Source organism: Mauremys mutica, chromosome 4 (genome assembly GCF_020497125.1).
Source record: "Mauremys mutica isolate MM-2020 ecotype Southern chromosome 4, ASM2049712v1, whole genome shotgun sequence".
Taxonomy (NCBI): domain Eukaryota; kingdom Metazoa; phylum Chordata; order Testudines; family Geoemydidae; genus Mauremys; species Mauremys mutica.
In genome coordinates, this window is record NC_059075.1 from 85,745,337 (window position 1) to 85,761,907 (window position 16,571).

The 16,571-nt window shown below is 41.6% G+C and overlaps 1 protein-coding gene across 6 annotated transcripts in view; it reads left to right on the top strand.

Moving 5' to 3' along the window:
• The window catches only part of NELL1 (neural EGFL like 1), a 436,046-nt gene that overhangs the window by 230,590 nt on the left and 188,885 nt on the right, over positions 1-16,571 (top strand). For all 6 annotated transcript variants that reach the window (XM_045015869.1, XM_045015870.1, XM_045015871.1 and 3 more), the window contains one exon: positions 15,697-15,819. In XM_045015869.1, the coding sequence (XP_044871804.1) occupies positions 15,697-15,819 (123 nt within the window). The remainder of the gene's footprint in view (positions 1-15,696; positions 15,820-16,571) is intronic.

The following is a 16,571-nucleotide window of genomic DNA, read 5'->3' on the forward strand; positions in this document are numbered from 1 at the left end:
TGATAAGTTTATGGAATACATTTGTGCTGTGATTATCTAGTGGCAAGTGACTCCCAAATGCTAGAGCAATAAATAGCATATAATGCTGTCTGACCTAGCTTTCAGTGTACTTTAAATATTTCACTGATATAATATGTTATGTAGCTGCAGCCAAAACAGCTCAGGCTGTGATGGAGTCATAGCTCATAAGCTAAGTGTGGTCAAATCTGGTTGGTATTTGGATGGAAGATCTTCAAGAAAATACATAGGTGCTTTAAGTGATTCACTAGGTGTCATATTTTGCATATGAGTCAATATTGAACCAGTTCCTCAGCATAGGATTAGGAGAAAATGTGTTGCTGGAGGTGCAGTCTTTTAAATGAAATGTCAAATTATTTGACCGCTTGCTGCCATTAAAAATTCAGTGTCATTTTCTGTGAGGCTAAACGAGGCTAAGGTAAATAACTAGCCTAAATAAATAAAGGGCCTTCTTTTCAAAAGTGCTGAGCACCCACCTTGTTCTATTAAACTCAGTGGAAGTAGCTTGGTACTGAGCACTATTGAGAATCAGGCCACTTTTAATTTTGGGCACCTAAATACAGTAACTCCTTGCTTAATGTTGTGGTTATGTTCCTGAAAAATGCAACTTGAAGTGAAATGATGTTAAACAAATCCAATTTCCCCATAAGAATGAATGTAAATGGCGGGGGGGGGGGGTGTTAGGTTCCAGGGACTTTTTTTTCCACCAGACAAAAAACTATGTACACACACACACACACAGTATAAGCTTTAAACAAACAATTTAATACTGTTACACAGCAATGATGATTGTGAAGCTTGGTTGAGGTGGCAAAGTTAGAGGGTGGAAGAGGGTGGGATATTTCTCAGGGAATGCCTTACTGCTAAATGATGAACTAGCACTCGGCTGAGCATTCAAGGGTTAACACACTGTTGTTAATGTAGCCTCACACTCTATAAGGAAGCACGAATGGAGAGGGGAGACAGCATGGCAGAGAGAGAGACACATCCTGTGTGGAGGGGAGAGAGAGAGATGTGCATTGCCCCTTTAAGTATGCTGGCCCCACTCTAAGTACATTGCCTTTAAAAAGATCAGAAAGTTGAGACAGCAGCTGTGGCCAGCAAGCTCTCTCTGTCCTGAACTCTGCCCTGTCCCCACCCTGCTCTATATGGAGAAGGGGTAAGTGGGGGGCAGGAGTAGGGGGGAGGGGGACACCCTGACATTAACCTCTAACTTCTCCCCTCCCCTTCACAACAAGCAGGAGGCTCCTGGGAGGAGCTCCAAGGCAGAGGGCAAGAGCAGCACTTGGCAGTGGGGGGAGGGACAGCTGAACTGCCAGCAATTGATAGCCTGCTGGGTGGCTGCTGCACAGAGAACTTAAGGGAGCGGGGAGGGGGGTAGCTGATAGGGGGGCTGCCGGTCCACCCTGGTTCCAAGCCCCCACCAGCTAGCTCCAACGGGCTGCTCTTCCTGGAAGCAGTGGACAAAGCAGGCAGCTGCCAAACAACGTTAGAAGGGAGCATTGCACAACTTTAAACAAGCATGTTCCCTAATTGATCAGCAACATAACAATGAAACAACGTTAACCGGGAGGACTTTAAGTGAGGAGTTACTGTATGGATCTAGAAGCCTAACTTTAGGGACCTGCTTTTTAAAATCTTGGCCCAGGTATCACAGCCAAACTCCAGTTTAGGTGAGAGATTCTGCATATATAAAAGTCTCTCTCTGTGTCCACCTGTACTATCAAAAAGCAGCAACATTATGACCCAGTTCCTGAAAGGATTTAAAATCCTAAAGTTCATCCTTCTTCTGGAAAACACTCAGTTATATGCTTAACTATAAGCATATATATAAAATATACCAAAACGTTTAGTGACATTTAAGGTTTTATTGGGACACATCCCCCCAACTCGAAACCTGAAAGGCAGGGAAATGGTCAGTTAAGGGAAAAGTCTTCTGCAATCTTTACCACTTTGACACTGCCCACAATGCTGTCAACACTCACTCCAATACTCTGCAAAGCTTTCAGTCCAACAGATATCAAAAAGTAATACGTGCCTGAGTTCATCAGACTTGTACTCTAACACAAAACCTTAACAGTGATCTCAGATACTTTTCAGATCAACAGACTGGCACATCTGATTGTCTCACATTCCATATTTTTCGGAAGTGATTCTGTCTTAATATTGCTGAGAGGTCGCTGTTATTCTTAAGCTAGAGTGCAAATTTGATGAAGTTGGGAGTATATGCTGCTTTGTGAAGTTTGGTTCAGGTAGAAGTGAAAGCCTTATGGAGTGATGGCATGAGACAATGGAGTGAAAAACTAATGGTGGCGGGCGGGGTCCTTTTTTTAAGAACTCTTATTAACCCAATTTTCATCAGATCACCATGAAAAATGTGTCAAAGTTTATGTTGTGTGTTTCACTTTTATCTCTTGAGATTTCTACTAAATAAAGGTTTAAAGCTCCTGTTAAACTGAAAACTTCTGACTCAGTCTTAATGATGGTGTTGCAACTAGCGACTCCATAATAGGTAAAACTTATTTCATATTACCCTTTACTTTGCTTTGGCAATACAGAATGAAAGTATTTGAACCATCTCTGGTATATTTTTACAATACATGGTCAAAATAAAATGGTTTCCTAAAACATAATGGTAACAGACACATTTCTGTAATGTGTGAATTAGGCAGTTGTAATTGGAAGACACAGTCTCAGTTTGCTGAATTGTGTCATTATCTCTGATTTACTAGTTGCACCTGTTTCTCCTCAGTGTTTAAATTTACAGTATGTCTGACATGATTTTCATCAGAATCGTGCTTTCTACTTCCTCATTCTGATAACTGTTTAGGTATTGTGAGGAGAAAAGATTTTATGTATTAGTTTTTCCATGATTAAGGCAGGCGAGACCTTCATAGTCCTGTCCTCTTCTTTACCTTGATTTTGATTAGTACAATTCCTTTAGTTGACAGCTGGCTTATATAGCTGGAACTATGCACTTGCTCTCCTGTTTAATATGTTAAACTGAATTCCAAGACTCAGGGTATATTTACATTCAGCTTGTGGGGGTAGATGTATGTATGCTAGCTTTGATTGTGCTGGCGCACTAAAAGTAGAAGCATAGCCATGATGGTGCAGCCAGTGGGAGGGGCTAGCTGGCCCCAGTACAGTCCTTACTGTGGTGGGTAGCCCATCCCACCACCCATGCTGCTGTGGTTACACTTCTACTTTAGTGCGCTAGCTTGATCAAAGTGGGCATGTGTACACCTACCCAAGCTGTAAATTAAATGCAGATGTACCTTAGATTATTCTCTCTACAAGACTCATTATTCCACTTTCACAATTAAAAAAAAAGTAATAATTACACAGAAAATGCAGACAGGTTGTGCTTTCGGGATAATCACAATTCAGTAGTTTGTGGTTCTGCGTTTTTGAGAATTTTTTTTGTAGGGCTAATTCCTGATTCCATTGAAGTCGGTTGCAAAACTGTCATTGACCTTAATGTGATCAGACTATAGCCCTAGGGTGACCAGATCACAGGGATGAAATATCGGGACGGGGGGGGGGGAGGGGCGGAGCAAAAAAAATGGCGGCAGAGCAAAAAAAAAAACAGTTTTGCAGGGGCCGGGGGCATTAGCAGGACCCAGCCGCGCCGCCGGATCGCACACAGCGCCCCAGCCGCGCGCACTGCATTCCCCGCGGAGCCTCCCACCCCGGGCACATGAGATTCGTCCCACCGCAGGCGGGGAGCCCCGCGCCTCTCCCGCTCAGCTGCACTCCAGCAGCTCCTTCCTGGCAGGGCAAGATGCTGGAGCGCAGCCGAGCGGGAGAGGCGCAGGATTCCCCAGCAGCGTCGGGGAAGTTTATCGGTTCGGGGGACCCTGGCCGGCTCCTCGCGCCAGCCGCCCCGCCTGGGACAGATCTCGCCCCCGCAGCCCCTCTCCACCACATGTCTCCGGCGGGCAGCCCACACCCCCGGGCCATGCCGCTTACCCGGTCCCTGCCTGCTCCGCGCTGCCCCTGGACCCACCATGCTGCCCCGTGGACTGCAGGGCTGGAGCAGCCTCCGCGCTGCACTGCAGCGCTCCCGGCCCCAGCCAGCCATGGCCCGTGTGCCCAGGCTGCTGCACAGGGGCGTCTCCTCCCCAGGTTCGGCTTGGGATCCAATGGGGCAGTGAGGGGGCGGGGCTGGGGGCAGGGATTTGGTGAGGGATCCAATGGGGGAAGGAAGGGGCGGAGTCGGGCCGGGGGGCAAGAGCCCCTCCGGGCTCCGCCTGTGCACGGGAGCGGAGGGCAAAATTGTTTGTTTGTCCAGTGTCCCGACCGAACATTGGTCGGGACGCGGGACAAACAAGCAAATATCGGGACAGTCCCGATAAAATCGGGACGTCTGGTCACCCTATATAGCCCATAGAGAATGATTCGTCCACCTCCTTGTATACTGATTAACCAAATGATTTGTAGAGAAGGGGGAGTTTACTTTCTAAATATTATCTCCAAAAGCAGCTGTGATAAAAATGAATATAATAATACTTAGCACTTAGATGGAATGTTCCCATCCATAGATCTCAAAGCCTTTACCAAAGATGGTAAGCATAATTATTTCTGCTTTTACTTACAGTGCAAATGAAATACAAGTAGGATATAGTGACTTTCACAAGATCACAAAAGACAAGAGCGGAATCTCTTGACTTCCAGACCTGCCTTCTAGCCATTATACAACACAGCCATAACATATCATACACAAAGGCTACAGAATGTATCTGGTTATCTAAAAGTATGAAATTACCAAGCAAATTAATAAGAAATATTAGCTGTAAACTTCCAGAAATTGACGCCAATTATTCTTAAATCTTCATGTTTATAAATCTCATCAGACTATGCTACAGTTCTACAATATTCAGCACTGTGGATGTTTATCCTCTTTCCATTGTTAAACTTTTGGCGTTTTTTTGTTTTGTTTTGTGCCTTGGTAACTTTGTGGTAGATCATTGATATCTCTTACTACAGTGTAAACCCTATTTACTGAACTGAGATTAACTACAACTCTTGACCAAGTTAAATTCCCCAGGGTTGCACTGTCTGTAGAGCTAAGATTTGCAGAAGCAGAGCTTCAGTCCAGGACTGGCAGCTCTTCTGTAGCTCAGTTCTTGTGAAGTTTAGGAATTCCTCCGGAGCTTTAGCTTCTAAATTCTGAAGGGCTTGATCTAGGTGCCAACATAGTGCCTAAGTGCCATATAGCTCAGCATTTAAGCTCTGCAGGTCTGAAGCTACCTGGCAGCCCTCTCCTTTACTGAGGGCAGGTGTACACCAGAAAGTGTTTGCTGGTGTAGCTGTACTGGCAAACCTCCCTAATAGAAAAGGAGAGTGTCTTTTTTTCGGTATAGCTTATACCAATTCCCCAAAAGAAGTAAGCTATAATGGTAACGTGACCTTTTTTGCCAGTTTAACTGCCTCTACACGTCAATCCAAGCACCCACTGGCTTACATAAAACAATAAAACAAGTTGATTAACTACAGCAAGATAGATTTTAAGTGATTACAAGTAAAGACGCATAAAGTCAGGCTTGGTTACAAAAAAAAAAGGTAAAATGCAACTAACGCCTAACTTAACAAGGTAAGTGAATTCAAAGCAAAGAGCCTCTCTCACTACGTGCACTAGCAGTCTTACTGTCTGGAATCCTTCCAGCCAGGACCTCTTTCCCCCAGTTCAATGTAATTTTCTTGTCCTTAAGGTGGTGTTGATGCCGTGAGTAGAGATGGAGGGAGATATATTTGGGGGCCTCCATTATCCTTTCTTAGAGCTCTTTTTTCCCTTTGAAAATCATCTCCAGCTGAGGTTCAGGAGACAGCCAGTCTGTGGAGATCGGAACTTCCAGCTGTTCATTGCCAAGATGTAAATTTCTCGATCACATCCTTTTCCTGCCAAAGAATGTCTGCTTAACTAGGTTGATCATCCATTTGTCTTTATTGACACCTGGTTGAGGCATCAGTTTGCCTTTTGTCTCTGAGGAACTGGTTTGTGTCTGCTTTTCTAAACCTGAGCATGTCTCAGCAATGTCTTACAGTAGAATTTAACAATGTTGCCACACACATTTTATCAGGACAATAATGATCATCAAATTGAGTTTTCAAATGATACTTCAGAAGGTATACATTGTACAAAATCCATGATAGTTTGTGTAAAGAGGGTGAGTATAGGGATACAGACTAGGGTGACCAGATGTCCCATTTTTATAGGGACAGTCCCATTTTTGGGGAATTTTCTTATATAGGCGCCTATTACCCCCACCCGCTGCCCTGTTTTTTAACAGCTGCTATCTGGTCACCTTAATACAGACTGTCTCAGATACTATTATAGCAGGAAATGTTTTTAGTGTAGACCTGGTGTGAGTTGAATTTGATCACCCACACACACAATTTCACACAGCTTTTGGTGTCCCAAAGTGTAAAATTAGGTTTCCAGAGAGAGAGTGAGTGGCTTAGTTTTCTTACATAGAAGTATGCTAAGGTTTGATTTTTTCCAGCCCTGTTTGGAAATTATAATAGATTTAATTTCTAGCACCCTAAGAATGAGGAGGGTCACTTAATTGAGGGCCCAGTTCTAACGAGAGCCCTGTTGTCTTTGTCACTAAACCTTTTCACAAGGTCGCTTTTTAAAATTAGGGAGCAATAAAGCACTGGAGAGGATTCTCCAAATTTATTGTAAAACCTGCGAAGTCTGAATCACAAAAATTTCCCCCAAACTCCAGCGAAGATAAGCATCTGACTTAAACTGAGGAATTTATCAATTTTATTGCACATTTCACCACAAGAACATTCACTTGCTAAGGGCTCATTTCAGAATTTCATTAAATATGTCAGTGCTGTTACTGTACCAGTCACTGGTATACATATCATACACATTAAATGTCAGAAGAAAACTGATGCTATGAGTGTTAACACCAATAACTCAGTAGCTATTCTTCTATATTAATAAAAAGATTGGGAGCACATTTGTGGGACAAAGTGGTAAAGGATGAGAAAATCAATCAAGTGTATTTTAAGAAAGAAGGGAAATAAAAGGGCAAAAAAGTCCACATGAGAAAATGTGGCACATGAATTACACCACCACTGACTCTATCTTTAGCTAGAGCTTGAAGCAAAGCCCCTTGTAGTCAATGGTGATCTTTGCACTGACTTCAGTGGACTCTGGATCAGGCCCCTAGTGCTCAAAATTTAACAGTATCCTGAAGGCCAAATTTTCAGAAGTATGGCCCTCACATTCTCATGTCTCTCACCCTTTCCCCCCATATGCACACATCAAAATATTTTGTATTTGCTGATTGTACCCGCAGAATCCAAATTTGTGTATGTTAACAGGCATTTGCTCATAAAGAATGGATAATGGCATATAAATATCAATGTGCATACATAATGGGTGCCACAACTTGTAGGCATAAATTAGGATTTTTCAGGGGCCAAGTGATGCAGCAGATGTTTTGGAAACAATTTAGAAGCCCATATTTGAAAATTTGGCACTTAAATAGTGATACTAAAATATCTGGTAAAATATATTCATAATGAACAATAATTGCCTAGTACTAGATTGATGAGTTACCACGAGCCCTGTATAAGGGACTTTATGCAGATGCCTTGCAGGAGACCATGGACTGAATTGTGACCTAAGCCTTGTCTTGACTAGATAGCTTGTAGTAGATATGCCTGTCCTAAAATTACTTTTCCTAGTCCACATGATGTCTCAGACAGTCACAGTTCAGTCTCCCAGAGGGTCAGCAAGCTGTGTCAGCGCTTGACATGGCACAGTTTACTTCACTAACCAATGAATTTAGAGGGATGCAGCCACACCTCTGCTCACTCATTGGTCTCCCACACTCCATCTATGTGTGCCCCCACACTCTGTCCACCTGTACCAGTTCTGCAGAGGCTGCTCTCTTCTCTGTAAGGGTGCCTAATAATGGTCACAAGTTGACCCATAATACAGTAGGTGAATGAAGTACAAACAGATACAATTAAGTATCTTCCCCCCGCCCCCCCCCAAAACAACAAACAGTTTTTCTCCTCACCACTGTTCAATATTTGACTTCTGTGTAAAAAGACACACACAAGGTGAAATTTTGGCATGGAAAGTCAAATAACTGCTGAAGAAGAGGTTACTCACCTTTAGCAATTTTCATGAAGTTGTGTAGCAAAGCAGATTTCATGGCACAGAGTATGATTTAAGATTGTCCCTGTGATAAGGATAAACCTGAGGATATGTACTGCTGTCCTATATATTAAGATGCCTATTGCATGAGGAGCTCAGAGCAAAATGGCTTATGGTTATTGATAGGAAATAAAATGTATTTGTGTGAAGATCTGGTATATTAGTTATTTCAGATAAATAAGAAATTTGAGTTTTATGCTTTGTGCTCATTTGTAGAACTGAAAACAAAATATGAAATGGCAAAAATGCACTATTAAAATAAACTGGATAAGAGTTTTTAATTTGGAATCTGTGATTGATATAGTTTTGTGTATGAAGTTTAGAATGTAAATTGTATTTATATTGCTTTGTGAAGACAAAAAGTAAAAGGTATCGTAAATGCTTCTTTTTCTGACATCTTCCTTACCTAGTTTTTTAATTAAATTTTAACTCAGAATGCTCTGAATGGTAGGATTCTATATGCTAAATGAATGTAAGTATAAGGGAAAGATCAGTTACAGAACATTGTTTGGGATCTTGCACAGTATAGAAGCTCTCGGGGGAAAATGTAGATCACATTTTGTACTTATACTATTACATGGTATAAAAATAATATATATGACTCTGTCTGCTGGTTTATTCTCACCTCTGTTTATGCACATACTGGGCCAATGGAGCTATTGGGATTTACGCCAGCTTGAGACTGTGGTATACTACATCAGTGATTATGGTTAATGAGATCTATTTACACACATTGTGAGACAAGGACCCTGGCATTTGAAATCTGTTTTGTTTTTGTTGCTAAAGGAAAATGAGGGAGCCTGGATTGCTCAGGGCATTGGCAGTGGGATAGAAAGGCTTTTTGCTCTAGGTCACCAGTTAAAGCCCAGTTCAAGACAGTGGTGAGCAAAACCCATTAGCATCTGCTGGCTGTGAAGTGACCTGTGTGAAATAAGTTGGTAGTCTCAGTCCAGTTCCTCCTGGATATGTTCACACCACTGACATCACCATTAAACTTGGCATTAAGTATCTTGGCTTGAGTAAGTGTGGGGAGACACCACTGCTTTTTCACTGTTAGATTTAGTTCATCTGGGTCCAGATTGGGTCATATTGGTAACTCAGCATGGGCAAGATTGCACTGCTTCTTTCCACATTGCCCTGTTATGTGACTAAATAGAGGACATCAGTCTTCAGAACATCTAGAACCTTTCACAAGCACATAAATTCACGAGTAGAAGGAAGAAATATGTATGTATGTACATATATTTATGTTTAGAGTAAGAGATAAATCCTTGGAATAATCTCTCACTTTGCAGGTATTTTCCAAATCTATTTCTAAGGGCCTCTTGACTCTACAAATACTTCTGGAAAAAGAATCTCTGTATAATGTGCTGCTTTGGATATAATCCCCTCGTGCCCTTCTTACTACGCATCCCCAGCTGAATGCAGCATAATATACAGGGCATTTTTCAAGTGGTAAAATATCCACCTCAGTGAGAGGACCTAGTTTTGTAGCTTTTCACCAAAATTAGGCCAGAAAAGTTGAGTGACGGGGGATGTGAAAAGGAAATAGGTGCCCTAATATTGCTGACTTCTTTGGTTTTTGTCAGGTTTTGTTTACCGTATCCAATTTACGCTTTTCATTGGTGTTATTTGCTGTCAACAGTGTTATGTATTTATGAGAAAGAAAGAGAAAACTCAGTTGGAGCAGATAATGCTTTGATGTATGCAAAATACTGCATTGCTGTCACCTACAAGCACTTTACCCTAATTCACATACAGTTTCATGTGTTTTGAAAAAATGCTAAAGATCCGTTTAAAATCTAAATATGAGAGTCCACAGGAAAAGACTCCAAACTCCAGTATGCCCAAGAGGGCATTGTGGGACATATTGGTTTCATTAACTAATATTAGATGTTCCATCTTTCATAGTGAACTTCTCTGATGAGATGTATTAATGACAAGACTTACCTGTAGGGTTTAGTTCTACTGTCTGGACCATAGCTGCCCGCTGCCTAAAATCTCACTCATTTATTGTTTTAATGCACATTTGCACAATGAGTGATTTTTATGTGACTGGTTGTAGAATATACTCGTTGAGTAAGTGGAATTGTGGTGACCCATGTGGTGTATATTTAGCTATCCGATCTAGCCAGGCTCGGTCAGAATTCCTCCAAGGGGTTGCACTCGCGTGTGGCAGTTGTATCATCTTTGGTTCCATGCCTGGCCAACTATGCCATGGTGATTGGGGATTACCTGTCTCTTTGCCTTGTCAGGCATCTAGTGTGGTTGGGGTGCTAACAGGAAACAGGGCCTGCACATTATGGCTAGCTCTTCCATGGAGCTCAGGGAAAGGGTTGACACTTCATGTGCTCCTCAGCTCCTCATTTGTATTCTTACAGAGGTACCAGACAAACACAACCTGTCTTAAATCTGTTCTTAATGCTTAAGCTGTTTTGAGCTACTGTGTAAGATGTAGTACTACTTTCTTTGAGTCTAAATGTCATATTCAACTTGCTATCTACTTGAAACTAAATATTGGTGGATTAATTTCGCTTTTTATATGATTATTATTTATATAAGGGCATGTAGTGTTGAAAAATAAGATTCTCTTCTTGGATTACTTTTTAGAAGATACACCAAAGTGTTCTGATAAACAGTTAATTGCTGTAGATCCCTAATGAAGAGATCTGTAATTACTGTGCATAGCATTATATATCTCTAATGGTACATAAACAACTTTAGTTTTCCCAAACCCATAGTGTTATCATTGTAGATTTCTGTTCAGGTTTATGCTCTCTCTGTTGCCTGAGGCAGGTCGTTAACCGGGGCTGACTTTCCAGTGACAGCATTTTCAAATGGAAGTTTTCTGTGGGGATTTTACTCACTTTATGGGTATACAGTGGGCTTTGACTTTGGGAACAACAAAGGCAGGAGGGGGAACATTCTTCCTCAGAAATATTTTTGTAAAATAAGTCTAATTTCTTGGAAGTAATTTTTCAAGCATACATGAAAGCAAGAGTGTATTCCTAGCCAATGGCCAAGGGGAGAATATGCATTCTTGTCTTTTCTTCGCAAACTATCCTGCTGCAAATATGAACTGAGAAAATACTGTGCTTGTAAAATAATCCTCTTGTGGATTTTGAGAAAGGTCATGAAAGGTTTTGAAATTCTAGGAGACTTTTACTGACAACAAACAGCTTAGTAATAAATTATTAGTTTGTCGATTTTGGTTTTGGCTGGCTGGATAGGCAGGAGGGAAATGTGAGGTGTTCTTTGAGCTTAGTGATACAACAAGGAAGAAGTAAAAAAGCAAAAGGTAAGCCAGCAGCAAACACTCGATTCTCAGATTTATACCAATAAAGTAATAATAACAGTACTCTAATCATCTACAGTATCTTACATGTGAGCATTTCAAAACAGTTTACTATTGTTAGTTAATCCTCAGAACATTTCTGTGAGTTAAGTAGTAGTATCCCCATTTTACAGAAGGAAAAAATGAGGCAAGCCTCTAGCACAGATGAAAATGTAATCCAGATCACCTGACTCCAGGGCTACTAGGCCACACTTCTTCCCCATTATAGGTTAATATATTATTTAGATACAAGATATATAAGACCTGAAAATACAACCTCCAAGGATTTCATAAAGAAATTAACATCTCCGTAAGGACAAAGTATTATAATAATTATTATTGCTCTTGAATGGTTACTGTTTCTTGAAATGTATGTTAATACTCCAGGGAATGACTTAAATTTAGGAAATCAGTAAATCACATCTCTCATCTCTGTTCCCAGTAAGCCACCCATGCTCCCATTGGGTATGTCTACACTGCTGTTAGGCAGCCCTGGCTGGCCTGTGCCAGTGGACTTGGGCTCGGGCTCTCAGGGCTCAAACTGCAGGGCTGTTTAATAGCAGTGTAGATTTCTGGGCTCGGGCTGCAGTGTGGACTCTAGGACTCTCCGAGGTGGGAGGGTTCTAGAGCTTGGGCTGTGGCCTGAGCCCAGAAGTCTAAACTGCAGTTAAACAGCCCCTAACCCAAACCCAGGCCAACTATGGGGTTTTTAATGGCAGTATAGAAACACCCTTTGCCTGCTGCTAGCTCTTTCACAAACTTCAACTTTTGTCAATATTGTATAGTAAATCAGGGATAGAAGAAACCAGTCAGGTAAAAGAGTGACCACCACCCCATATAGATGATCCCTGTACCTACCCTAAAAATCCCCTTTTTGAGATTATATATTTTTTTATTTTTACATGCTCCTTTCTGCGCTTCTGGGTTTCGGCTAAAAGTGTAATTGCCAAAATAAGACATGCTCTCAACAAATAGTGACTCCAAATTATCTTACCTCAGATCTTTGGGTTTTTTTTTAATTTCTTTTTCTTTTTCAGGGTCTTCACATTCCATCTTGAGTTGCCATCTTGTCTTGTAATTCTCCCCTTCTGACTCTGAATTCCACTGACCTCACTGAGCCAATGATTCAGCATGGTGTTAATTGCCCCATGCTACTGGAGGAGGTGTCTTTTGAATGAATTGCCAAACTAAGCCATTTGTCGCAAAACACTTGCAAGAATTAAAAATATCATGGCAATTTCTTGCGAGAGTAGCAGTGCTAATCCTGGTCAGTCTGATTTGTCTTCTGTTCTGCTTCTTTGAAATTCCCTCTGTAGATTGATTTCACTTTCTATAGACACTGATGTAGGTTTTCGGGCTACAACTAAGCACTAGAGAGTTTTGCTAATACACATTATGAATCATGCCAAGGTGAGGCCTTAAGGGAATTTCTCAGAAATGCTATTTTTAAAAAAAAACAACAATGCTCTTTGGTGAAATCTTAAAAGGACGAAGGAAACACAACCAAAGTAGGATACTGACAGAGTCTTAAGCCTTTTTCCTTTTCTCACAGGTTAATGTGTTTTGAAATAAAAGACTTTTGTTAATCTGACAGAAGATCAATGCTGACTCATTCTCGCTAGGGCTGTAGCTAACTCTTCTATAGACTTGTCTACACTAGGGAAAATAAAAAAAAAATTCCCACCATTGCAGCTGGCCCACAGTTCTCATTTTTGGAAATTCTTGCATGGACAAGGATCCCTTAGTTGTATTGGTGTTAGCAACACTGGGTTCTCTTGTATAGGGCAGTTTCCTATGGCCAGAACCATTGTTAACACCGTGCCCATTACATTTCTCAGAACAGATCTAATTGACATCAATGTTAAAAAAGGCTGCAACTATGGAACCTTGTCTGCGTTAGAACCCCTATTGTTGTAAACATCTGGGAAGAGCTCCGAAGGGGTTAAGGTTTTGCATGTTTTGGCAAACCCAAGTTTTTCCCGTAAGATGGGATATTGTTTTTGCTGTAAATAGTGAGGGGGAATCTAAACAGATTGTCAGTTCTTTAGGGCAGGGTTGATTTTATTATGCGTGTGTGTATAGTACCTAGCACAATGGGCCCCGCCCCGTGTTTCTGGTGCTACTGAAATACAGATCAATAACTACACCAACTTTCCTCTATAGTGAGATTTAGGGGGAAATGTTGTTTTTAAAAGAAAATATGTTTTAAGAATAGAATGGGCTAATCACCTCTGGCGGTGGTCAGAGGGTTACCACTATAAAAACTTCTCCTTTGTCTGCCACAATGGGCTGAGCTGTGTGTGGTGCTTTTCTTAATCGAGATAGGAGTTGCAAAAGCTAGGCTGCTGCATAGTTCCCTTTGAGTTCAAGAAGAAGAGTTTATAGTGCCCAGGAAGGAGCCTAACACTCACAATATCTAAGGGTCTGAAAAGTAGAGAGTAGCTAAAGTGAATTCTGCAGCAGAGCAAGGGACCAGCATAAACTAAAGAGCATAAACATAAGTCTGAATTTATCAGCTGAAGCCAGATACATTTTTATGTATGAATTTTCTATTTTAAAAAAGTGAGAAGGAAAGAGCAAAATATCCCTATGATACTCCTTTGAAAAATTATGTAAATCCCATATCACTTAGCTATCGAATGTGTTTGGAAACATTATATACCCAATAGATAATGTGCAAAGACATATTTATGCTCTTTCAAGAACATTTATTCTAGCAGAGCCCTTGCAATCTGTCACTCAGACAGTTTGAATTATCCTGAAGTACAGTGTCAACCTGGAATTTGGGAGAGTCTGTTTATAAGGCATAACCCTTTTCCCACTAGAGGGTACCTTTCAGCTACGAGTGTCCATTAAGAGAAGGTCATAAATACTAACTTGACTTTTGTATTAGCAACAATAAAGACAAACACTAGCAAGAAGCATTTCAATTTCTGCTTTGTAATTACACCCATTTTCTTGCACCCATAGCTATGCTTTCTGGAAGCATCACTGCCAGGGGCAGCTCTAGACATTTCGCCGCCCCAAGCAGGGTGGCATGCCGCTGGAGGCACTCTGCCGGTCGCTGGTCCCGCGGCTCCGGGGGACCTCCCGCAGCCGCGGGACCAGCGAACCCTCCGCAGGCATGCCTGCGGGAGGTCCACCGGAGCCGCCTGCCACCCTCCCGGTGACCGGCAGAGCGCCCCCCATGGCATGCAGCCCCAAGCACGCGCTTGGCATGCTGGGGTCTGGAGCCACCCCTGATCACTGCACTGTGATTCCTTCCCATAAAGAAAGAGTTAACAAATTAACTTCAGTTAAGATTAAATCATCATCCTTTTAAAACATGCAAGAGGCAGGCAAAGCGTCACCATTATATTTCTTCTGAGATGATGCGTCAGCGGCTCTTCTTTCTTCCCCTCCCTCCAACTCCTGCCACATATGCAGAGGGAGGAGCTGGCTGAACTATATGAGAGGCGGGAGGCTTCAGGGTCAAGGTTGCTGGCAACCTTAAATTGGCGCTTTGCTGGAGCGGACTGCAGCATCACACACATGGATGCGAGGGAGGAGATGGAAGGGAGGGGAGAGTAAGTTGCAGGCCTTTCAGCCCTGTTAGCAGCTTGGGTAATGAGAGTAACACATGGCCAATAATTCTGGAAGGTGCTTTGAGAACCCTTGGTCTGAAAGGTGCCTTAGAAGTGCAGAATATTATTATTTTATATTTTATGCCAAGCTTTAGCACAGCATGCATTTGTGCATGTGAATGATTGTAATGGAAGTGTCGTTGGACCTTTAAAGACTATGCCGTCAATGCGCCTCATTATAACCATTTATCTTGTATTTATATTCACCACACTTGGTAGTGGGCAGTGATGGTGAGGCTTATCACATCCGAGATGCTGCAGTGATAATCATCTTCCTGTGACTATTATGGTAGCAGTGCTGTGTAGTCTGCCCAGATAGTCTTCTCCTCTTCAGTCTGAATAAACAAGCTGCTCCTGCAATGAATATGTCATTATGTCCTGGAATTGAAGCAGTCCATATTAGGCTCTTACATTTGAATCCCTGCTGTGTTCAGCCATTGTGGCAGCCTTAATATTAGTTCTAACTCAGTTTTCAAATGTCAGATCAGCAAACTGAAAAGCAGATCTTTTTCTCTCTTGTATTTTTTTTCTGGTAGAGCATGATGAATGTGGCAGCGGACAGCACAACTGTGATGTGAATGCAATCTGTACTAACACTGTCAGGGGACATAGCTGCACCTGCAAACCTGGATATGTGGGGAATGGGACCATCTGTCGAGGTAGGTCTGTTACTCTAGGAACTTGAGAAAAGCCACAGACTCTATTATTTTTTGGCAGTCACCTAAGTTCTGGTAACTCATGATGTTGGGCTCTGTCAAAGATTCATTGTCTGAATTATCACCTGGAAATTGTTGTATGCCTAGAGATAATTGATTTGTGAATAACCTCCTATCACAGGACAGTTTTTTTAATTGTTTTTAAAAATACCCTTCAAGTTTATTGCCAATTAAAGTTGTAATTTAAGTCTGTTTCATGCAGCTTTTAAACTGTGTTTTGTGTCTTAAACTGAGTTAGTGTCAGATATGTCATAAGTTACCACCTCCATGTTTTAAACTAGGTTCATGTAGCCTTTAAACTGGTATAATCTTGTAGCAGCATGTAGCAATGCCATGGGCTATTAAAGTTACAGAAGTGATTGATAGGGATGTTTTTGTCCATGGTGTGTTTTAATTAACAGCACACCTATAAAGTGAAGATCTGTATTTGGTAGATTTCACTGTAGCTTAGACCATGAATATCTGGAATCAGTCCATCTTGCTGTAAAATGGCAGTTTTTGTTGGTCTTTTTTTTTAAGAAAGAAAGATTAAACTGTTTCATAAAGATAGAAGAGGAAATATACACCATCAACCAGCTGGCTCACTAATGACTGCAACTTGGAAATGTCATTGAATTGTGCCTGCAATGCCTGTTGTTGTTATGTGTTTTAGGAATTACCTTGTCTCATAAAATGCTATTAATTGCTCCATCATT